Source organism: Schistosoma mansoni, chromosome 2 (genome assembly GCF_000237925.1).
Source record: "Schistosoma mansoni strain Puerto Rico chromosome 2, complete genome".
NCBI classification, from domain to species: Eukaryota; Metazoa; Platyhelminthes; class Trematoda; order Strigeidida; family Schistosomatidae; genus Schistosoma; species Schistosoma mansoni.
In genome coordinates this window covers 320,174-346,571 of record NC_031496.1, presented here as the reverse complement: position 1 = coordinate 346,571, position 26,398 = coordinate 320,174, and the positions used below count along the sequence as shown (strand labels likewise).

The 26,398-nt window shown below is 39.4% G+C and overlaps 1 protein-coding gene across 3 annotated transcripts; it reads right to left on the bottom strand.

Moving 5' to 3' along the window:
- Positions 1-966: 966 nt before the first annotated feature.
- Positions 967-26,179, bottom strand: Smp_032580.1 (subfamily T1A non-peptidase homologue (T01 family); the record flags this gene model as incomplete). 3 transcript variants are annotated; one of them, XM_018795243.1, is made up of 6 exons in its annotated part: positions 967-1,179; positions 3,508-3,594; positions 11,456-11,617; positions 15,851-16,026; positions 25,893-26,019; positions 26,055-26,152. In XM_018795243.1, the coding sequence occupies 6 exons, from the start codon at positions 26,148-26,150 to the stop codon at positions 1,162-1,164; spliced, it is 666 nt and encodes a 221-aa protein (XP_018649573.1). The 3 variants fall into 3 exon arrangements, with proteins under 3 accessions (XP_018649573.1, XP_018649575.1, XP_018649574.1); XM_018795240.1 differs by having other exon boundaries at positions 967-1,225; positions 26,055-26,150; XM_018795241.1 differs by having other exon boundaries at positions 1,133-1,225; positions 25,893-25,992; positions 26,055-26,179.
- Between the last annotated feature and the right edge of the window lie 219 nt (positions 26,180-26,398).

Genomic DNA, 26,398 nt, shown 5'->3' with positions numbered 1-26,398 from the left:
TGTACGAAGATGTTGCTTATCCATGGGAAACATCTTACTTAAAATACACCCCCTATAAATTTGACAGTATGATTTCGCCCTTCGAACTTAAGTGCACTCCCTTAGCTAGTACCGCTTTCCAACAGACGTTAACAGTTTTCAATAAGTTCATTTTGTACTGTTTGTTTGAATCTTACCATTGCTGTTTAGGACTGCAATTGATCAGTATCTCTCTTATCGGTATATATGCATCCTGTGCAGACTACCATGATATTGCCCTACGTCACAAGGTTTATAAGCAAAGATGAACTGAAATCCCGGAGTGAACATCAACTTTGAGATGTAAGTACATGCAGCTGACGATTCTAAAATAGGACAAAACACGCGTCTTGGATTCTACTGCTTATAGTTTTAAATAGGGTTTTTCAAAATTTAACTATTTTAAAACAGTTGAGATCATCAGTCAATTGAAGCTAGACCATCATTGAAAACCTGGAAGCCCTGAACGACCAACTCGTCCTATTGTGGAACTCCTCGGCAGTGCGCATCCACGATCCTGCCTCGCGAGATTCGAACCCAGGACCTACCAAGAATTATTTCCTGGAGTTCTAGTGGGAAGCAATAACCAGTGGAGTTCAACCAGGTCTGTTGTGAGATATCAACTCACTGAAGACAATGGTGGACGTGTCACTTAATTTCATGGATCGGTTGAAGTTAGACATTAAGACTGTTGGATACCGAATTAGTGATCTAGAGGTTAAGCACTCGCGCGCAAGACTGATAAGTCTTGGGTTCGAATCTAGCGAGGCAGGATCGCGGTTGCGCACTGCCACTGAGGAGTCCCACAACGGGACGAAACAGCTGTCCAGTACTTCCAGGTTTTCAATGATGGTCTAGCTTCAATTGATTCATGATATCAACTATTGAAACTACTATCATATTCACAACTTATTACATACATATCCATAGAATCATAATTCCAAGACTACAACATTAGATTTTGTATTAATTTACATAAAACATACAAATAAACAAACCAATTAAGAAACGAAATACAAACAATTCGTTTAAACAAACAAAGAGGAAGAAGAAGAAGGATGGTTTCATGGAAAAATATATAAGTACTATAATAGATGTAGTTCAGAAAATCGATTCAAGATGATGATTGATTAATTTCTTCAATTATTTTTTGTACTTCATCTTTATTGAATAAATGATAATTATCTTTAATACTAACAGTTGCCATCTAATAAATATATCAAGAAGAATAGATTATCAATGAACTAGATCAATCAAAACAATTGAATTCATGAGTAAATTAAAGATAGACTACTATGTAGAGCTTGGAGCTACTAGATGGTTGTTTTGTCCTAATATGGGATTCCTCAACAGTGCACATTCACGATCAAGCACATGGAATTTGAACCTAGGATATTCAGTCTCGCGTATGAACGTCTAACCTCTATACCACTGAACCGACATTCAATCGATTCATGATCTTGCACAACCCTTCATTCATTGCCTGAAGTGGATAACTGTCTACACCCAACATGGATCGAACTTCAGTCGTCACGACTCGCCACTAGAACTCCAAGAAATCCACCTTGAAGCTATTCACCAGTGAGCATATGATTATTATCAGAATGGGGATTTATGGACATTTTAATAATTTTAACAGTCCTGTGTGCAGGAACGTGGATGCGCACTCCTGAGTAGTCTCATACTATGATGAAACGGCAGTCTAGCTTAAATAGACTCATGAATTCAACTGTTAAAATTACTACACCCTCCACAAGTTCCCATTCTGTTAGATCCATAAAAGATAATATAATTTTTAAAATTAATCAATCATTACTGTTATAGTCAAAATTACTACTAAGGCTATAAGATTTAAATTCTGTACCACTGAAGTAATTGAACGTGCCGATTAGATAATTATCATGAGCGAGTGTTTGATGAAGTCTTAGCATGGATAACGAAAGCTAGCTTGAATTTTCTTAAGTTGTGTCACTTGTAAAGTAGTTGCAATATCAGTTTACCTTACTTACGCCTGTTACTCCCAATGGAGCATAGGCCGCCGACCAGAATTCTCCAACCCACTCTGTCCTGGGCTTTCTTTTCTAGTTCTATCCAGTTTTTGTTCATTCTTCTCATGTCTTTCTCTATTTCTCGGCGTGACACAACTTTGGAAAATCCAAGCTAGCTTTAGCTATCAGTTTACCTAGTCCCAGCTAAATGTTTATAGGACATTTCGTACTATTGTACTTTACAGCAGTAACAAATAATCTATATAAATAGGGGACATTCTAAATTTACTAGTGTTTGATCATAAGTATTTTTAAAGTATTTCTCACTTATGTTGAGATTACTGAATGAGCAATGCTGAGAGATTAAATGTGGCATACTTGGTAAAGATAAAAAGTCAGTTGATGACACTGAACTTTTATCGACTGAGGTAGTTGGAATATATAATACGTAAGCCCTGAAACGACCTATCTCGATGGGAGATTTTCGCTGGTGTAAAAATATCCTGAAAGGAAACTAGATGATGACAGAAATATGTGTGGCATCAGTTTATTGAAGTCATTGACTATTGGGCAGAGCTATATAGGTATCTGTAGGTTACCTGATCGGTGTCTGTGGAATTACTGTGTGACATGGTTCAAAATCAGTTGCAATGGTATACATCAATTAACTCTGTTCCTTTACATCCCTAGAATTCTTTTCTCTTTACAAATCATACTCTCTATGTCTGTCGTTTCATACTAGCATGGATAATGTTACTACTTCGACTAACCTCATTTTACCGTAAATATTCATTTCGCTGTGCTGATGTGGTGTGGTGATGCATATATATATAGCATGTTCTATGTTGCTTGTAACTAACTAACTAATTGACTGAGCCATTCCACTAACATCTCTTAAGACAACTGACAGTAAGTTAAAATTGAGTATATGAAATTGATTAATAAGTTACCATTCACCTAACCTAAATTACTGAGTTCTATGATCATTATAGATGAAAGCAATCAAGTATGTATAAAACCATATGTAACATAGTGAAATAATATATTATTAGCCCTTCTTATAATAATGATACATTAACTGACTGTATTGAATGAAAACTAATATGATTTAACTAGACTAGAGTTTTGATGTAGGTTTGTTCTCTGTGCTGGATAGTTTGGTAGTGGAGCTTTCATTGTCCTTCTGAACAACATCATCACAGATGTGAAGAAATTCAAACACTTTACTTCTATCAAAAGTTTGTACTGATGATGATGTCGTTCAGAAGGATGATGAAAGCTCCATGATCAAACCCATCCAGCTCAGAGAACAAACCTACATTAAAATCACCCACCTGAGCTACAAATCTTCTTCACTAGACTTAAGTATTGGTTGTTCACCTATCAAATACTTCAGTTCAAACATTAAGTGTCACTCAAAATGGAATTATATAAGAGTCGGACCAGTTAGTTACCAAGTTGTATACCGAAACATATTAAAAAAAAAGTTTTATAAACTTACTTCTACATTAGTTGAATCAAGTTTTTCTTCCATAACTTGTTTTAAAATTGATAAAGCATGTTTACAACCTTCATGTAATGTCATATTCTATATGTATATAGATAAGCATATGAAAAAAGAAAGAGATCAAGTGTTAATTATGAATCTACACATAAACACATACACACGATTAGCTTCAAATACACAACAAGAAGATTATTACTTATCTAGATATGGAAGAAATCTAAAGTACAAATTCATATACTGAACATTAAGCTATACTTATATTGTATATAGTTTGTAGTGCCATGCTTCGTTAATCGTTCACCTTGATAACCGTTATAATACAAATCTTAACGATGCATAAAGTCAACTACAGTTTATTGTTAAATAACGAAGGTGAGAAAGCTATAAGAACATGAGCAACTATCAGCGAGCGAAGTAAAAATGACACGCATTGAAGATGGTGGATAAACCAACTCGCTTTAACCAAGAGTTAGTCGATATTTATAGTCAAATTAAAATAAGTTACAGAGATGTGATGAATAAGTCAGACAGTCACAAAATAGAACTTCGTACGTATGTACATCAGTTTAAGTTGCCATACCACATTAGCAAAGAGATACAATTGCCGATTCAATTTCCATAGTGATAGAAGTAGTAAGAGTATAAGCAGTAATCCGAAAGATAAAGGTTTGAAGATGTTATTCAAGGAGTATAATACAGTGAAATAAATTTGAAAAGAGAAAAAAGATAGAGAAATTAAGAATTCAGAAGATCCGAATCCGGGAGAACACAAAGAGTGGATGCGTTCCCGTAATACGACGCTTTTAATACCAGAGTAAATAATTATTCGAGTTTCTTACGAATTCACTAAATTTAAAAATGATGTAGGCTGATCTATAAGACTACACATCTTTCCAAATACCAAAAAGTCCTAAAGTTTTATACTAGGAGGAGTGAAACATATTCAACTAAGACTAAACAGATGTCATGGTGCTTCACACACATCACTGCTTCAAAAGATATTATCAAATCAATAAGATAAGACAATTCGACCAGTATGAGTAGTCTAGCGTCCTTAGTGAACCCTTATCCGCCTAGCCCTTCCATGAGAGTCCAGAACACCAATTACAGTTTCTCTTATGTGAATCATTTATTTCAAGCATACTCGGTTTATATGCCCCCAAATGCCCTGGTACGGCCGAGAGTAGGGGGAGTCCGCCCTCCCTCTCGAAATGCTCTCACATGGCCACGCGAAAATATAGCCTCTCACAGGGAAGTCCCACTCACTGCCTTCTCGTGGCGGGGGTGCTGTCTACAAAATTGAGAGAACGAAAAGCGAATGTCCGGCGCTTTAACCGGGTTGGTGGACATGGATGGTCTACCTAGGAGAGTTGGAAAACCCTGATTCCAAACCAATGGTGCACATGGGCTCCAGGATCCTGATGGAACAAATGTCGTATAAATCAATCGTTGGTCACCGTCTGCCATGGGACTGTATCTCCTTACAATGCTCCACGGCCTTGTGGATCAGATCTCTAGGTCAAAGGCTCCGGATGTGGTCGCCTAAGAAAACCACCTGCTTCAGTTTGGGGCACCTGGACAGCATCACAGCCCTCACACAAATCAAATGAGATTTGTGCGGAGCATATGTATCTGGTGCTTCCTAGGATATAACAAAAACTTTAAACCGTTTACTCAACAATTATTATTTAAAAAAAGTACAATCTTGTAACATCATAGAAACTAAGATATTATGCTTAGCATTTGCATAAGGAAACAATTGTGTGTTAGAGGGAATAATAGTATTTATGAATAAGTATTGCTTTTGTTCTCATTCATTTTATCCTATAATTTATTTATTTGAATACATAACCATTGATACAAGAGGGAATTGAATATATGGGCTGTAATACTATCTGGGTGCCCAAATCGAATCACGTGATTTTCTTAAGGGGTCTCACTCTGAGCCTTTGACTTCAAGTTCTAATCCACAAAGCAGTGGAACAACCCAAGGAGATACAGTCCCATGGTAGCCGGTGACTAACAATAGATTCATACTCTATTCATTGTTTTACGGTCTTAGAGCTAATGTGTACTATTGGTTTGGAATCAAGATTTCTTAATTTCCCTTCTAACTGGACTCTCCCTCTGTGTTCACCAAACCCCGTAAAGCACCATATATTCACTTTTCATCCTCTCAAATTCATAAACAACACTCCCCGTTATTAGAAAGCAGTAAATAGCACTTTCCCTGATAGTGATTGTATATAATGAGAGCATCGGACATCCGCTTTTCATTTTCTTAATTTCAAAAAAACAATTCTGTCCATCATAAGAAAGCAATGAATAAAACTTCCCCGTGTTAGTGATAGTATATAACGAGAGTTACCTTTTCTTACTCTTAACCTGAACTAGTGGTATTTCCTAATTTCAAATAGTAAAACTATATACTTTCTTTTTACTTGTTGTATAATGACTTTTATATTATCATCATCATCATCATCATGATCATCTACATCATATGATATTTATTATATAATCAACTAATTGTTTGTTTGTTTATTATTACCATTATTACATACATTGAAGTGATTATGTAATCATTAATGTATATACATATATAATAGGGAAATGATATATAATATAATAAAAGATATTTAATGACATAATATGTTTATAATTATTAAGATAACCGCAAAAAAGAAATGGGAAAAGTAAAACATATATATATATATACCCCAGTACGATGGATATATATTTCTATCAGAGTAGAACATTTCAATTGTACCAAGATAATGATGGTACTAATGCTGCTACTACTACTAGTAGTAGTAGTACTACTACTACCACCCCCATTATCACTACTACTACTACTACCCCCACCATCACTACTACTAATAATAATACTATTGGTGATACTACTGCTAGTAGCACTGCTACTACTACTACCACCACCGTCACTACTACTACTACTACCCCCACCATCACTACTACTAATAATAATAATAATAATAATAATAATAATCTGTAAACATTGTTTGTTTGTTTTTTTTGCACAGAAATAAATGTAATCAAAATGTGTTGTTGTTGTTGTTGCCTTTTCTTTTTCTTCTTCTTTCCCCCTTTTATATCAACATTGAATTGGGGGAATTCATTCACAGTAATTATAATTCAATATTAAGATGATTATCACAATTAATAATAGTAATTGTACATTAATTAGAATAGAATTAGGCATATATTAGATAGATAGATATGTACAATGGAATGTGTTACATAGAAGAACATATAAAGAAGAAGAAGAAAGAGGAGAAGAAAGAAGGAGAACAAGAAGAAAGACGAGAAGAAGGAAACATAATTCATGAATGTTACAATCAGATGATAAATAAGTTTTTTTCGTTTTGAATAGGATTAATAAAACACTATTTACTTATAATATTAATGTATATATCAATATCATAAGGTTAGAGATAACTAAAATAAAAGGTATAAAATTCATCATTATATTTGTTATATTCTAGTGAAGATTAAAGAAGTATAGGTAACTTCCAGGATCTATTAATAGACTACTAATTGGTTAGGGTTCACATGACTGTCATAACCAATAATGGTTGAAAACTCTAGATGACATGGCTTAAAATCGATCACAATGGCACAGGTGTATACACACTCTTTATCTTCTCTTAAACCTTGAGATTAAACTTGTTTCATATGTCTTCCTTCCTGTACTATATCCTTATGTACAATCTTTCTGTTATATATTACTGTTGGGGATGTCAAATTCCCAGAACTTACTTGGTAAATGGTCTAATTTTGTAATTTTATTTTGGAAATTTGAATTTAGCTGTTTTTGCGCCAAACGCGCTCTTTTCACCTTTACGTCATATTTCTCACTTGTAAACTATCTTAAACGCTATTGGTCCATTGTTTCTTTGTGTGTGCTATTTTATAATGATGCCCAAGGATAATTGGTTACTGTATATATACGCTTGACTTTGTCAGTTATTTGATTGCTGTGCTTCCGCCTGCTACGGAGTATAACTTCCCCGCTTCCAACTTGAACTTCTTACTCTAGTTAGCTGGGTCTGGGTCGCGTCAGAATAGTTATCTATTGGTCTCCGGTCACAAGTCTTTGTTCCATTCGCTACTAGTGAATTAGTAACGCTTCAGATATAACAATTACCACCACTAAATTAACTAATTCTATGAATTCGGTGTTCATTTTGTTGTGCTAATGAGTGAGGTATGACAACTTGGAACGATGCATATATGTTCCTGGTCCTACGTTGTATCTGACTGATTAATGGACTTTTATTCTACATATATTCTTATATTATAACTATTCAGCTACTAGATTATGTATATCTATATTCATCTTATTATAAGATGCATTTTGACTTATGGATTATTATTATTATACGATTTACTGTTCCTAAATTATATTCAGCTTATTGGTTGTAGTCTCCCACATTCACAGCCACATCTTGTACAAATGTTATTTCCTATTTATATGGTATGCTGAAGTTTGTCTGTCTGCTATATAAACCGAAAATGCTTGAAATAAATGATTCGCATAGCAGAAGCTGTAATTGGTGTTTCGGACTCAATTGAAAAGGCTAGGCGGATAAAGGATCAAATAAGGACGCTAGACTGCTCATACTGATCGGACATCATTGATTTGGCACAATGTTAAGATTAGACAAGTCGTATTCCGATTGCTGGGTAATTCACGTGATACAAAGTCGGACATAAAATCATAACGACTTGGCAATGCTGTTCTTTTATAGAGTTATAACAAATTGGCAACAGCCTTTCATGAAGTCGTAACAGCTTCAAGTACTTAACTTTCAACCACAACATTGTAGATTCAAACCTCTGGTTCATCAGCTTTGGTTTAAACCATACCTATAATCCATATGCACTAAATATGTAGCTTTAAAATGCCAAAATGTATAAGTCTGTATTACGTCGAAAAACTACACTCACAATAAACAATTGTAAGGATGGCTCGTTGGTAAACTCAAGAAGCCCAGAAAGAGCAGAAGACATTCCATTCAATCACCACTAGGGGAACATTCTAGAATGTCGACGTGTAGCTGCCCTATTGAATGATTAAGAAAGACCCCTATGTGCCTGTTGGTTACCGGAAATGATTTACTTTCAGCCAAAGAAAACTATAAATACACGAGATTTTTGTACTATATTCGTCATTGTTTGAGGAACAAAATTCCTACTTCCTAGTCTTCCGTCTTCTCTCTTGAGACGTTGCGGGTTCAATAGTTCAAGTAGTTTATTCAGTCAGTCACAACGTAGAAATTCGTACATACGTACATCAGTTCGAGTTGCCATACCACATCAACAAATAGATGCAGTTGTCGATTAAAATCCCATAGTGGTAAACGTAGTAAGAGTATAAGCAGTAATCCAGTCAGTCAGTCAGCTACAACGTAGGACCAGACACACATGCGTCGGTCCAAGTTGCCATACCTCATTAGCACAACAAGATGAACACCTAATTCATTGAAGGAGTTAATTTAGTGGTGGTAATATATAAGAGAAAGGTTGTATATGAGGATATAGTACAGGAAGGAAGAGAGATATGAAGCAATTTTAATCTCAAGGTTTAAGAGAAGATAAAGAGTGTATACACCTACGCCATTGTGATCGATTCTGAGCCATGTAACACAGAGTCCCCAACCATTGGTTACGATAGTCAAGCGGACCCCAACCAAGTAGTCTGCATCTGCCAACATGGCTCAGACTAGAAGTTAGTGACTTCAAACACTGATGCCATGTTTTGGTTTGGCCACTCCTAAATCTCTTCCAACCGTCCCCAATACTAGTCATCATAGCGCGTCGTGATAATCGGTGTTCAGGCATACGTAACACATGGCCCAACCATCTCAGTCGATGAAGATTCATCACCTCATCAACTGATTTACCATCGTTCCCTAATACCCTGCGTCTATCCTCACTATTACTTACCCGGTTATCCCAGCAGATGCGAGCAATATTTCTAAGGCATCTGTGGTCAAATACTAGTAACCTACGAGTATCTTCCACTCTTAATGGCCATGTTTCACAGCCGTAAAGTAGAACAGAGCGAACTGATGCGCAGTATACTCGTCCCTTAATTGATAGACGGATATCTGGTCTTCGCCATAGGTGACGTAAGTTGGCAAAAACCAAACGAGCCTTTTGAATCCGTGCTGAGATTTCGTCAGACATCAACCCATTAGGGCAGATCAGACTTCCAGATAAGTGAAGTTGTCGACGCGTTCGACAACTTCACTCCCTATCCTTAAGTTCGGGTGTTGACGCAGGCCAGTCCTGGAGTAACAATTTACATTTGGATGGGGAGAAACGCATCCCAAACATCCTGGCCTTATTACTGAGTTCCAACAGAAGACTCTGCAGTTTGCCAGTGTCTTCACCAAACAGGACTATGTCATCTGCGTATTCTAAGTCGCTTAGTGGTCCCCCTGGTAGGAGATCAATTCCTGTAGATTCAGTCGAAGAGAGTGTTATTTCCAGCAACAGGTCTATAATGAAGTTAAACAAAAACGGGGATAGTGGACAGCCTTGACGGACACCACTTGAGGTTGTAAAATCATATGACAGTTCGCCATAAGCTCTCACTCGACTGATAGTGTTCGAGTGAAGAGCCTTTACAAGGTTTATGTACTTCTCAGGTACACCTTTCAATGACAGACACTGCCACAGAACCTCTCGGTCTACAGAGTCAAATGCTGCTTTCAGGTCAAGAAAAACTATCATTGTCGGACGCCGATAAGCATGTCTGTGCTCTAAAACTTGACGAATGGTGAATATGTGGTCGATACAGCCACGATCAGGTCTGAAGCCAGCCTGATTTTCTCGTGTTTGCAGTTCACGAGTTTTAGTTAGGCGCCTGATAATTATTGAGGCTAGTATTTTAGATACTATGTTAGTCAGACTAATCCCTCTATGGTTATCGCAGGATGATTTTGACCCCTTCTTATATATTGGGACAATCAGTGATTGTGACCAGTCGGATGGGATTACATCCGTCTCCCAGATTTTAGCCAGAATATTAGTCAACCTAATCGCTAAAATTGGACCACCATATTTAAAGACCTCTGGAGCCAATCCATCAGGACCAGCTGCTCTTCCTCGTTTCAGATTACCTATGGCCTTTTGAACTTCAAGTAGGGTCGGGGGCCTACTTCAATGTTCCATTCAGGTTTTCTAGGAATAGTGGGTAGTTGTGCAGTAGCTGAAGGCCAGCTAAACTGTTCCTTAAAGTGTTCCGCCCATCGTTCTAAACGTTTGGGTTGAGAGCAGATAAGGGTTCCGTCTTTTTCCGAGATTGTCTCACTTACACTTGACTTCTTAATTCCGGTTTCTTTTATTAGTCTGAATAGTTGCCTGGTGTTGCCTACAGCCGCTGCCTTTTCCATCTCTTTTGCTTTCGTTGCCCACCACTGCTCACGATCGTTCCTTAGACTTTTAGTTAACCTAGATCTAATTTCTTTAATCCGAAAGATTAGGGTTTGAAGATGTTATTCAAAGAGTATAATACAGTGAAATAAATTTGAAAAGAGAAAAAGGATAGGGACATGAGGAAATCTGAAGATTAGAATTTGGAAGAACACAAAGAGTCGATTCATCTTCGCCATTGCAAACGATTTTGAACCATGTCAATTAAGGTCTCTAACCATCGATTGCTATCATCTCGCGAATCCCAACCAGGTAGTCTACACCTACCTACCAACATGGCTCAGTCCACTTGTCAGCGACTTTATGGATTTATGCTACGTTTTGGTCTGGCCGCCCCTAGCTTTCTTCCAACCTACTCCTACACCATAAAGCATTGCACGTCTAGTATGCGGCATAGTAAACATCAAAGCTCTAGATAGAATAATAATAATTCATCAACAACAAAATGACTATTAATTCATTATAAGATATTAATATAACTAACTTTATGATATATTTCTTGTAATGCTTGTTGTGCACCTTCACTACCAGAACCAATTGCTTTAGCTTCATAACGAATATATGTACCACTAGGATCCATATGATATAATTGTGGACCACGTTCATCAACTCCAGCAAATAATAAAGCAACGCCAAATGGACGACTCTTTTGTAATGATTAGATAACGTACATTATAGTTGATAAAAGAAAAGTTGAAAAAAGTATTTCTAAAAATTTGTATTCGAAATAAGTAGTGATATAAGTAGTAAATTGTATGATTGTAAAATAACATTCAGAAAATCTTTATTAAATAAAAACAATGTTAAATAGATAATAACTATCGGATTTCACTCCTTCAGAGATGTGTTTACAGAACCTTACAGATATTATGAATGCTAGTACTTAAAGACTTCATGATGAACTAGTTCACAATGAGAGGGCTGTGATACTGCTCAGGTGCCCAAACTGAAGCAGGTGGTTTGCTTAGGGGACCACCCCCGAAGCCTTTGACATAAAAGTCTGATCCACAAAGCAGTGAAGCATCGTGAGGAGATGCAGTCCCATGGTAGCCAGTGACCAACGATTGATTCATACGCCATTTATTACCTCAGGATACTGGAGCCAGCCCATGTGCACCATCGGTTTGGAATCAGGGTTTTCTAACTCTCCTAGGTGAACTCGCCATGTCTACCAACCCAGTTAGAGCGCCGGACATTCGCTATTCGTCCTCTCAATTTCGTAAACAACACCCCCGCCACGAGAAGGCAATGAGTAGGACGTCCCTGACAGAGGCTATATACGTGTGGCCATGTGAGAGCATTTCGAGAGGGAGAGCGAACTCTCCCCCATCTCGGCCGTACCAGGGCATTTAGGGGCTATTAGCTTCATTGTATGATTCGAATGGTGATTAATAAGGAATTCACCCAATACACTAATTTTATGGATGAGGTTTATTATTTAGTAACATTCAACAATTAAATCCAAATAACAGAAAGTCATTCAGTAAGCATACACTCTTTGAAATACACTCTATGTGACACTATGGTATGTGCTACTGATGTCGACAGATATAAGTAGTGATATGTATCACCAATTGAAAGTGAAATGCCTGGTGGCCGAAGGTTAAGAAGATCGAAAAAAAGAACAAGAACGAAGAACGATTGGTGTGGAAACAAAAGAACAATGACGTCTGAAACGACTGATTGACATTCTGCAAATGAAGTATTTACTGCATGGTTCTCAGATTTGACTAAGATGTCCTGTAATTTTTTATCCAAAGACATTCGATTGTCCCCATTCGTGTTCATGTTCACTACATTTGGTGTCGCTGCCGACCAGGAGGGGGGAGAAGGGTGCTATTCCGCGGACGCCGTTGAGGATCTGCAGCTGAGGCACTAACTGTAGCGGCTTGGCGACGTCGAGTGGAGTGTTCTGGTGGAACAGCGTTGGCTGTAGCTAGTGCTGTCGACGAAGAGCAGTGCGACGCGAGGCTGCTGGGCGGACATCAGATGTCGATTGCTTAACAGGTCGCTGGGGCACAAGTGTTGATATGCATTACTTTTCAGTAGTAATAATCGAATTTTTATCCAATAAATTACCTTAAACTCATAAAAATGCATAGTTAAAATCATGAATCAATTGAAGCTACACCACTATAGAAAACCTGGAAGCACTGGACGGCCGTTTCGTCCTATTATGGGACTCTTAAGCAGTGCGCATCCACGATCCCGCACTCGCGAGATTCGAACCCAGGACCTATCAGTTTTTTTTTTAGTTTATGTATGTACAGAAAAGAAACTAATCAATCATGCACAAAGATACTCCATTGGTAGATTATGATAAAATCATAGTGCATATTTGCACACACACACACACACATAGAAATACATAAACACAAACTCAAAAAAAATCAAACCCACACATAAGAGTAATGATTATACTTTCAACAAAAAATTGAACAAAGCAATTAACATTGAACCCTTTGTTTAAAACAATTCATTATTCATAACAAACAATTTTTGATTATAGAATAAAGTTAATCAATAGATTCAATTCAATATGAAAGGTTCTTATCATTACAAAATGGAACATAAGAGTCAAAGAACTATTCAACATTTTGAAATTCGTTAACAGCAGTTCAAAAAAAACACATCCTTAACCACACACTGAATCGAATTCAAAATCTTCAAGTTCTACATTTAGAAGTAATGTAGTTGAAGGTAATCCGTTAGTAGTAATGTGATCTCCTGATTGATAGAATCTATTCAGTGTCAACGACCAGAAAAACATGACATTGATCATTACACAATGATCAATCAATACAAAATCGTGGTGGTACACGTTATTAGCGACCCAGCTCAAGGGTAACATCTTAAATTATGAAAACTGAGTGATCCGAGTCAATATCATGCAGGAAGCATTAGTTCTCTGAAGATTGCAGACATATCTTATTAACGAGTCCCAACTAGCCGAGATCCCGCAAAAACCACGAACCTAACTATCCTTTCTAATAACAAGAGCAACAACTGATAAAGGTACATGGAATGTTCGGAAAATATGGGAGACACGAAGGACCATTCAAATAGCTGCGAAAATGAAAAGTTGAGAGATTTGCAACAAAATGGTTAAAGATAGCACTACATTCCACCACAAACGCATACACAAGGCTATATAGGTCTCACCGAATCAGACTACAGAGAACCAGATCGATCATATTTGCATCATTAACATATTCGGAAGGTCAATGGAAGACGTGAGAACAAACAGAGGAGTTACCATAGCTTCAGATCACCATCTGGTGATTACCAAGATGAAACACTGAGGAAACAGAGTTAAAGAGGTTTAAAACAGTCTTCCTTCTAGATATAAACAGACTGAAAACAGATCTCAGTAACAGATTCCAAGCCTTACAAGATCTATCCAAAAAAGAGGAAACTATTATGAAGAACAACTGTAAAGGGGTCTAAGATGTATTAATTTTAACGTGCCAGGAAGTTTTGTGCCACCAAAGCACCGTCAATGAAAAAGCTGACGTTAAAAATATGGTAAAGCAGCAGAACGAGACAAAATAACTGAAGCACTAAAGTCAGACATAGAAATAACTGAAAACGTGCTTCGCATTATATTCCGAAAGATCTAAGAGGAAGAGGAAGTGCTAACAGACTGAAAGAAGGGTACCTCATCAATATACCGAAGGAAGATTTCAGCATATGTGAGGACTACAGAGGCATCACAATATTAAAAGTACCAAGAAGAGTCTTCAACAGTGTTCTTGGATCAAATGAAAGATTCAACAAACACTCGATCTCAAAATCAACAAGCTGAATTCCGTAACCATCGGTCGTGGACAGGCCAAATTGCGAATGAGGATTTAATACAGATTACTTTTTGTTAAAGGAGAATTGAGGACTTATTCCTTAGTTTAAACCAACTTTTCACGAGCTTGTAAGAGCCTATCCCTATGATTAATAACAACATGGTATTACCAACGCTGGAATCACACATTGATCTTAGCTAGATCACCACTGATAACTTAGAATCACTAGAATGAAACAACCATCCAGTGCTTCCAGGTTTTCAATGGAGGTCTAGCTAAGATCGATTTGTGGTTTCAGCTGTGTAAATACTACAATATTCACAAATCCTTATATATTAAAAAGGTATTAATTAATTGTAACTGTATGAATAAATAGCCTATTAGACTATAAGACTTATCATATTACATCAACTTACAGATGAAAAACCCGTTCAGATTTATTTTATCATACTCAACAAGCAAATATCTCTGTTAGTATATCGGCGGTTGACCTCATTTGAACATTATTCATTATTTTTAAATACATGTAGCTTTATGAGACTACTCAGAAAATCACGAAATATTATTTGCCTACTTACAAAACTAAATAGTAGTTGAAGTAATTTCAAGAAATTTATGAAATACCCTGGTATGGCCAAGAATGGGGAGAGTCCGCTCTCCCTCGAAAAATGCTCTCACATGGCCATGCGTAATATAGCCTCTGCCAGGGAAGTCCTACTCAATGCCTTATCGTGGCGGGGGTGTTGTTCACGAAAATGAGAGGACCAAATACGAATGTTCGGAGCTTTAACCGGGTTGGCAATTTTAATCCCAAGGTTTAAGGGAAGATAAAGAGTGTATACACCCAAGTCATTGTGATCGACTCTGAACCATGTCACCTAGTCTCCAACCATTGGTTACGATAGTCACGCGGACCCCAACCAAGTAGTCTGCATCTGCCAACATGGCTCAGATTGAGATAAAGCTATTAAAAACCCCTTTTTATAATTAGGTAACTAAATCACTACTGAAGTACATGATGAATTTCGATTAAGGTTTTTAAAAAAACAAATAAGGAAATAACATCAAAGCTAATTACTTACCATTGCACCAGACTCCATGTCATCATCACCAAATGCTAGAGCCAAGTTACTCACAGCTTTAGTCACATCCTCAATAGTCATTTTTTCATTGTACACAAACCAATGATGAGCTGCTTCTGTACGTGCACGTTCTATGAGGGTTCTTGCATCAGCAACAAGACCACTAACAGCACATGCTAGCGTTAAAAAAAGAGGGAAATGAAATTTTTTTAAAAACTCTATTTACCAATGATGGGGAACATATAATCTCAAATCATAACTTATGAGAAGCATATCAACATTTATTTATTTATTCAAACACATAAATATTGGTACAAAGGGGCACCAGATATATATGCGCCACACAAATCTCATTTGATTCATGTGAGGGTTGTGATACTGCCCGGCTACCCAGACCGAGACAGGTGGTTTTCCTAAGGGGCCACACCCCGAGCCTTTGACCTAAAGATCTGATCCACAAGGCAGTGGAGTATCGTGGGGAGATGCAATCCCATGGTAGCCGGTGACCGACAATTGGTTTATACGCCATTTTTTCCCTCAAGATACTGGAGCCCATATGCACCATTGGTGTAGAATGAGGGTTTTCCAACTCCCCTAGGTGGACTTTCCGTGTCCACCAACCCGGTTAAAGCGCCGGACATTCGCTTTTCGTCTACTCAATTTTCTTCAAATTTATTTTGCTAGGCAAGACGATCAGTAGAAAGTTCAACTGTTACTTCCCATAAGTTTTAATTTGCGATCACATATCCCCATCAACTGCCCTTTAATTGATTCCCATGGGTCCACTTGAAACTGGAATCGTCTATCACCGTTGTCTGGCCGACTGTTTTCTAGAATGTAGATTTACTTGTTCTGGGGATCTCGTTTGTTTTTTCTTCTAGTGTAAGTTCTGCGGCTCCAGAAGACTAAAGGTGTCTACTAGTATTTCCAGGGGCAAATTGCTTTTGGTTGTTACTGTACACTTTGACAATACACGTCTTCGTAATCAATACAAATGCGTTCAACTGTCTTTTCTAACTGCTACCTAATACATTACCTGACCAAGCTTTCTTGTTACACGCCTCTCTCTCTCACTGCCTTCTCGTGGCGGGGGTGTAGTTTACGAAAGTGAGGACGAAAAGCGAATGTCCGGCGCTTTAACCGGGTTGGTGGACACGGAGGGTCTACCTAGGGGAGTTGGAAAACCCTGATTTCAAACCAATGGTGCACATGGGCTCCAGTATCCGGAAGGAACGAATGGCGTATGAATCAGTCGTTGGTCACCAGCTACCATGGGACTACATCTCCTCACGATGCTCCACTGCTTTGTGGACTAGACCTTCAGGTCAAAGGCTCCGGGTGTGGCCCCCTAAGAAAACCACCTGCTTCAATCTGAGCATCTGGGCAGTATCACAGCCCTCACAAAAATCAAATGAGATTTGTGTGGCGCATATATATCTGGTGCCCCTTTGTACCAATATTTATGCGTTTAAATAAAATAAGGGTAGGGATACTGCCCGGGTGCCTAGACCCGAACAGATCGTTTTCTCAGGGTGTCACTCCCCAGGTCTTTGACCCACAGGTCTAATCCGCAAGGCAGTGGAGCAACGTTAGGAGATGCGAGTAGGACTACCCTAGTAACGACTATGTATACGCGTGACCATATAGGAGCATTTCGAGGGAGCAGGCTTTCCCCATCCTCGACCGTACCACGGCATTTAGAGCCAGTTGCGATCACAGCACACGAACGCTTCACGTACTCGCATCATTATGAATAGAAACGCGCGACAATTGATCAGTTTAAATAGCGGGATGCGAATTGAAGTATCTGACATTTCATATCAAGGAGGAGGTTGCAAGTAGAAAGAGACGAAAACATAGTTTGCCATAAAATTTAGGAATATATAAAGCGAAGCAAAAGTATCACCTTACCAGTGTTACCACAGGAGGATCCCACACCACTTCCTGAGGGAGGTAATACGATGTATAAAGATTAGGCTCGTATGTTCATACTGTGTATACAAACATGTCACTTCACTACTTAAAAAATCTATTCGTCTGGTTAGTGATCTTGATTTCTAGTTATTCGAGGGCTCAATTCAATAGCAAAGTCTCTTGAGTAGCCTTTACACACACTCTATTTATAGATTTTGACTATCGAAAACTTCATCAAATCAAACTCCATAACAATTAGTTTAGTTTGAAAACTTGTGAAAATGTAGACGTGGCAACCTGATAAATAAAGAATCGACTTAACATCCAAAACATTCGTCTTACACAATGAAATCCGGTCTATAATGAGGACTAGAGTGGAATTTTTAGCAATACTTAGAGACAAAAGTTAGAGTATATGCAGTATGTGTTATGCTGTTTAAATCATCCTGAAAACCGAGTAATTCATCGTGGAAGCATATTTTTCCTGACTTCGGTTAAGCAGGATGAGTAAATCAAGGGATCATTAAATAAAGGATCCCATGTGAAGACTACTAAGCCTAATCTAGCTAAACGAATAGCTATGAAACAAGTGATGAAAACGCTTACAATTGGTTATTTACTGAGTGGTAGCCAATGCGATGTTTATCTAGTTCTTTAATACTAACCGAACTCTATTGATCACGTCACAATGTGACAGCGAGTCTAAGTGACTTAATATCTAAAAAGAAAAACTATGTTAGTACGATGAAGATTAGGATGGTGGCTAACAATCACTGATCAGTAAGTGAATAGTGACAGTCAGAATAAGATATTTACTGTTCTCAGTAAACGAAGTGTATACTGATCTATGTATATGTATGATGCTGATACCGAATGCTTTTCAAGATATTTAGTGATACAGTTTTAGGGCAAGAGCAGTGGCAGGATATTGCACCCCAAGATAACAGCACCAGAAACATTTACTAACTTTAAATTTGTCGTCAGTCTCATTATAAGCTGTCATTCATTACATGATATCACTTAATAAATGAAGGTGGTTAATGATGGTTGCCATTGTAATAAATGGCGGTCAAACGACAAAAAACACCGTTTCCGCAGCATTTAGCCCTTTTAAATAGCTGGGTCTGACAAACATAGTGATATGAGCATAGGCATCCATAGAAACACAGTTTATTCCATGGTATTTCACATTTATTCTCCGTACGTTGCCACTGAAATGTCTTTACATAGAAAAATGCCTTTGAAAATACAGTATTTCAGGCGAATGCAAGGGAATCGAGAGTTCGTCGTATAAGAACTACTGCATCACCTTTTAGATGAGCATATACGTACATCACAAGTGTTTACACTTTCATCATCAAAAGCTTTCTTAGATGATAAATTACACTTCTACTAAGGAATTCCGCAACAACTATTATTAAAATATCAAGACAAGATCTAAGAAAAATGACAACAATGAGTAATTGTACAAACTTTTTGCTAGCCCTGAAAAGTAGAAAGAGGAGGTTGTATATCATACCTTAAAGTGTACCTCAGAAGTACATAAACCTTGTGAAGGTTCTTTACTCGAACACTATCAGTCGAGTGAGAGCTTATGGCGAACTGTCATATGATTTTACAACCTCAAGTGGTGTCCGTCAAGGCTGTCCACTATCCCCGTTTTTGTTTAACTTCATTATAGACCTGTTGCTGGAAATAACACTCTCTTCGACTGAATCTACAGGAATTGATCTCCTACCAGGGGGACCACTAAGCGACTTAGAATACGCAGATGACATAGTCCTGTTTGGTGAAGACACTGGCAAACTGCAGAGTCTTCTGTTGGAACTCAGTAATAAGGCCAGGATGTTTGGGATGCGTTTCTCCCCATCCAAATGTAAATTGTTACTCCAGGACTGGCCTGCGTCAACACCCGAACTTAAGGATAGGGAGTGAAGTTGTCGAACGCGTCGACAACTTCACTTATCTTGGAAGTCTGATCAGCCCTAATGGGTTGATGTCTGACGAAATCTCAGCACGGATTCAAAAGGCTCGTTTGGTTTTTGCCAACTTACGTCACCTATGGCGAAGACCAGATATCCGTCTATCAATTAAGGGACGAGTATACTGCGCATCAGTTCGCTCTGTTCTACTTTACGGCTGTGAAACATGGCCATTAAGAGTGGAAGATACTCGTAGGTTACTAGTATTTGACCACAGATGCCTTAGAAATATTGCTCGCATCTGCTGGGATAACCGGGTAAGTAATAGTGAGGATAGACGCAGGGTATTAGGGAACGATGGTAAATCAGTTGATGAGGTGATGAATCTTCATCGACTGAGATGGTTGGGCCATGTGTTACGTATGCCTGAACACCGATTATCACGACGCGCTATGATGACTAGTATTGGGGACGGTTGGAAGAGATTTAGGAGTGGCCAAACCAAAACATGGCATCAGTGTTTGAAGTCACTAACTTCTAGTCTGAGCCATGTTGGCAGATGCAGACTACTTGGTTGGGGTCCGCTTGACTATCGTAACCAATGGTTGGGGACTCTGTGTTACATGGCTCAGAATCGATCACAATGGCGTAGGTGTATACACTCTTTATCTTCTCTTAAACCTTGAGATTAAAATTGCTTCATATCTCTCTTCCTTCCTGTACTATATCCTCATATACAACCTTTCTCTTATATATTACCACCACTAAATTAACTCCTTCAATGAATTAGGTGTTCATCTTGTTGTGCTAATGAGGTATGGCAACTTGGACCGACGCATGTGTGTCTGGTCCTACGTTGTAGCTGACTGACTGATATCGTAGCTGATGGGTTTGAACAAAATGTTTAAGGTAATCCTGAGTTTAAAACACATTCTACTCTAACGGATGATTTTATAACATAACCCTTAAAATAATCGAAGGTTGTTTTGGTTCCAGGAAATCCAACGATTTGCAATCTGCACCACATGTGTTAAAGGATTTGATGGGAACGGAAATATGTTAAATACAAACACCAACTGGATTAAACATGAGGCATTCCTCAACAGCTAGTTGCTAAAGCATTTCGTAAAATGTCAGAAGTAAAATGACAGTTGATATTTTATAGTGAATCGGTAGCACGCTTGTACACTAATGATTGTTACATACTTTATTTAGTTTCTTTCTGATAGATGCTATAGTGACTCTTAGTAGTCGGAGACTTGGTTTGTCATGTGTTATACGATCCAATTAGCTACCTAGCCAGGGTATTCCATTCACGTTTAAAATTTCGTCCGAGCACTCGCATTGATAGGTAGGTCAACATTTGAAGAAATCAGTGCTAGCTAAGATGCGTTTTAAAACATCCTAGTTTAAAGTCAAATTTATGACTGAATCTGAATAATCTAGGTAACGGGAAATCCAGGTTTACCATCTACTTATTTAAGCTATTATTTAATAAATACGACTGTGTGACGAAATACTGGATTTCAGTTAGATAAACTGTGACTTTGATAATTTTGGACTATAGTTCCTTCATAACCTGTGGTTTGCTAGAGAAAAATTTACCAATCCTTTAGGGATTTAACTAATGATACTTAAACAAAACGATCAGAATGTCTTTCGAACCCCGTAGGTTTGACTTCAGGCAGTGAAGTTCTGACAGACTTTAACAAACACCTGTATAACTTGATTGTTCCTCGCATAAGGCTTGCACATATGAACACACCAACGAAAACTTTATACGAAACTATGCTCCCCATAGATAATTAATGGTGTTTTATATATTTAATTTATTTAAACACATATATATTGGTACAAAAGGGCACCGGATACATATGCGCCACACCAAATAATGAAAGTAGGAAGAGAAAGGATGAAAAGATAACGCGGACTAAAATGTACAACCAGAAGACTCTTTCAGTTGAGAAAGTTAGAACCATTCTTTATGTAGAAAGTAAAAGAAGGTTGCAGCAGGATCGCCACTGGCTTCTATTCTGAGCCATATCCGATAACGTCTCTAGCCACTGTGTTGCACCATCTCTCGGACTCCAGCCAGGGACTCGTGAAGGACCAACAGAAGCTAGCTCTTTGCAGCTTTCTTTCATGCCACGACACCATGTCATACACTGACCTCCTCTCCGCTTTTTCCAACAGGTCCAAGGGTCGGCAAATAATGCACGACGTGGAAGTCTCTGGGACGACATTCGTAAAACATGTCCAAGCCACCGAAGTCGGTGTTTCAAGATGGTGACAACAATTGAATTATCGTCTCCGCGCCCGAACACACGATGCCGAACCTCTGCATTACTAACATGGTGTTGCCACTGTATGTCAGCAATCCTTCGGAGACAACGATGATCGAACACAGAGAGACGTCTAACATCCTCAACTCGGAGAGGTCAGGTTTCACAAGCATAGAGCAAAACTGCTCTCACCGACGCGTTGTAGATCCGACCTTTTACAGCCAGACTAACATCACGAAGGCGCCAAAGATGGCCCAGATTGGCATAAGCCGCTCTGGCTTTCATTATACGTGCATCAATCTCATCACTCACGCCACCGCCAGCACTTATATAGCTACCTAGATACACGAACTTCTCAAATACTTCGATCTGCTCATCATCCAGGGTGAGTACAGGATGAGAATCCTGCCAGTCTTGTAGAAGTACTTTGCACTTGGAGGGTGCAAAGCACATGCCGTACCTGCGGACACTGATTGCCAACTGATTAAGTGTGGATTGCATGCCTTGGGCATTATCGCACAGTAAGACAATATCATCCGCATACTCGAGGTCGAGGAGTCGTTCTCCAGGCAACATATCCACACCGCCATTACTTACATCCATCGGAGCTGTTTCCAGGATGTCATCGATGGCAAAGTTGAAGAGGAATGGTGAGATCGGGCAACCCTGCCTAACCCCACTGCTCAAATGAAACAAGGGAGAAATGTGGTTGTATGCCCTCACTCTGCCTGAAGTGTTCGTATACAGGGCCTTTAAGATGTTAATGAACTTCTCAGGCACACCCTTCTTCAATAGACAATCCCAGAGAACAGTCCTGTCCAACGAATCGAAGGCAGCCCTGATATCAAGAAACACTACGATTGTTGGCCTGCGATAAGTATGACGGTGTTCTAACATTTGGCGGAGGGTGAAGATGTGATCAATGCATCCTCGACCAGAACGAAAACCAGCCTGCACCTCGCGAGTCAATCGTTCTCGGGTTTTAAACAACCTATGAAGAATGATAGAAGCCAATAGTTTGAAAGCTATCGAAAGTAGACTTATCCCCCGATAGTTATTGCAGGAACAACGTGAACCCTTTTTAAAGATAGGGACGACTATTGACTCATTCCATGATGTTGGAACACTTTCTTGCTCCCAAACCTTTCCAAACAACACAGTCAGTTCCTTAGCCAGAAAGTCACCACCATCTTTAAAAAGAACCGGAGGTAAGTCATCTGGGTCAGGTGATTTGTAGCGCTTCAAGAGTTGGAGTTCCTTGCGAACTTCCGCCTCGTTTGGTGGATCAGTCGTCAACGGCCATGGGGGCAGGACAAGCTGGTTGATGTTGCCGGAGCAGCAGGCCAGTTGAACTGCCCTTCGAAAAAAATTCCGCCCATCGTCCAAGACGTCGACAGATGTTAGTGATTGGCATCCTCGTAGATTGTTTCACTCACACTAGACTTCTTGCTGCCAGTGGCTCGGATGAGTTGGAAGAGCTTCCGGCAGTTACCAGATGCAGCTGCTGCTTCCATCTCATTAGCACGCTCCGACCACCAGGCTTCCCGGTCCTTACGCAAGCTTTGCCCGATTTCACTACGTAACAGCCTTCGTTTGTGGTCAAACTCACGGTCACCCGGAGTAGACCGACGGGCTTCCATCAGTTGTAAGGAGTCAGAAGAAACCCAGTGCTTGTAAGCGGGACATTTCGCGAAGCCACAAGCGGCTTTACTCGCCATTCTCATGGCGTCGTGAAGATGCAACCAATGCTCATTTATACTTTTCGGTGGGATGGTAGCTAGCCTAGAGGCTAGCTCCGCTCGATACTTACTTGCAACAGAAGTTGCAGCCAGTTTACTAACATCGATCCGTTGGTGGTGGTCAATCCTTCGGCCACTGAAAAGTAAGGTGAGATTGGCGCATACCAGGGCACGATCAGACTCCAGATATGTACTCCAAAAGGAGCGGCAGTCTTGTACACAACCACGCCAGCGGTAGCTGATCGCGATGTGATCAATCTGAGTCCAGACTTGAGATGCAGAGGGAGGACGCCAGGTGGCACACCGGCGATGACTGTGCCAGAAGTTAGTGCTGGCCAGAAACAGGTTGTGGTCTGTGCACAGTTGCAGCAAACGGTCCCCGTTATCTGTCCTGCGACCAACAAGTCCCCATCGGCCACCTAAACGACTCTCTTCTGTGCCTAGACGCCCGACCTGAGCATTCAAGTCTCCGGCTAGTACTACAATATCTGTCGAACGCGCTTTCTGGAGAAGAACTGTTAACTGATGGTAAAACTCATCCTTGATTGCATTTGGGCTGCAATCTGTCGGGGCATAGGCGGAGATGACGAAAAGACACCGTTTCTCACGCCGATTTCTTCTCACTTTGATGGAACTTTCTAATCTAACAGCACATAACCGACTGTTAATGGGGATCCAATCGATTAGTGCTGCCTCACCCCTAGTGCTTAGTGCGACACCAACGCCAGCAAGACCAGACGAAGATGCCACAAAGTCCCCGGATAAGCGCACGTGGAACAAGCTTTTCGAGGCGACAGATGGAGAGCGGATTTGTAGTACTTCACTAGAGTCTTGAATACGGGTCTCGGATAGACAACAAACATCAACATTAAGACCTTCCAAAGACATAGCCAGCCCTATCTGTTGTCTGATATGCATTAGTGTGCGAACGTTGAAGGAAGCCAGATTGAACGGCGTACGTGGTTTCAGAAAGACTGCTTCAGTATTCATAATCGGTGGAAGCATTCACTTTCAACTAGACAGTGACTGGAGATCGTTTAGATGAGACAGATTTTCCACCATGGGCGAGCTGCTGCATAAGTTGAAAAGTAAGGTTACACAAATTGGGGATAAAACGGGGTGAGTTAGCAATATGGTAAATAATAATAATAATGTAAATTGTCTTGCTTCTAGTATGAGCAGGAATAGTATCGTCAATAGAATTCATCGTTTCATTTATTTGTGTGTGGGCTTTGATACTGCCCGGGTGCCCAAACCGAAGCAGGTGGTTTTCTTAGGGGGCCACATCTCGAGCCTTTGACCAAAAGGTCTGATCCACAAGGCAGTGGAGCATCGTGAGGAGATGCAGTCCCATGGTAGCCGTTGACCAATGACAGGTTCGTCCGCCACTCGTTCCATCAGGGTACTGGAGCCCATGTGCACCATTGGTTTGGAATCAGGGTTTTCCAACTCCCCTAGGTGGACCCTCCGTGTCCACCAACCCGGTTAAAGCGCCGGACATTCGCTTTTCGTCCTCTCACTTTCGTAAACAACACCCCCGCCACGAGAAGGCAGTGAGTAGGACTTCCCTGTCAGAGGCTATATATTCGCTGGCCATGTGAGAGCATTTCGAGAGGGAGAGTACTCTCCCCACTCTCGGCCGTACCAGGGCATTTGGGGGTGTGGTGAAATTGTTTTAACAGAATCTCGAATAGAGCTCTTGATTCCTATTTAACGACTGTCGACCTTTTAGTCTTTGCTACAAACATCGCGTCTGTGTAAAGAGAGGCCCTAGAACCAATGTAAACCGCTTACTGTGTTGTGAAATTCATGTGACTAAAGACGCCCCCACAAAAACATGCCCACATGATGGAGTCTTTCAGATGGTTTACTTGGTAGACATGAATTTTGATTCGGTTATGAAGATACAAGGCAAGAGGAAAGCTTGCCCAGACGTATTTTGTATGTACTACTTATATGATAGATTACAGGAAAACCTGGTCATCTAAATACAGGCCTATCAATTATCATCATTCAACATGTAACTTGGATAAAAGGCAAATTAGTCACATCTTGTCTTAACCCCAAGGTCTTCGTCATGACGACTATGTCTGTCATAAATAAAGCTTCTATAAGTCGTGTTGCCTTAAAGTGCGTCATTTCCATTAATTGTTAGGTGAAATCATGAAGGTTCAAAACGGCTTACCTATGTGCTTATCCACCTCAAAAATCTTTTCAATGCTGGATGGTATGATTAAAGTTGAGTTTACCCGTTTTTCTACAGCCATAACAACACCCTCACTTGTCTTGATCCCGATTCCCGTTGAACCCAGCTGTTTAGAACGTTAATAATAACACAAAACACAACCTTTGTAGCTTCTATGGCGTATTCTACTTGGAAGAGTCGTCCCTCGGGGGAAAACGTATTAACTCCACGATCATACTCTGTCCTAGTAAGAAACATAGCACGCGAGGATGACAAAGGTGGAATTCAACTATTGCGGGTAAGTTTTCTTCTGAAAAGGTCACTGAACTAAATATTGTGGCAGATATAAAAAGTGATGTGAACTGAAAAAGTCCATAGTTTTACTTAAACCCTTTCACTTTAAATTATGCCGGAACTATGATTTCAAAGATAATGAGCTTATATTTCAATAAACTACTTCCGAAGTCGTAGGTCTACACAATCTTATGTAGTAAAAACTCTAAAAT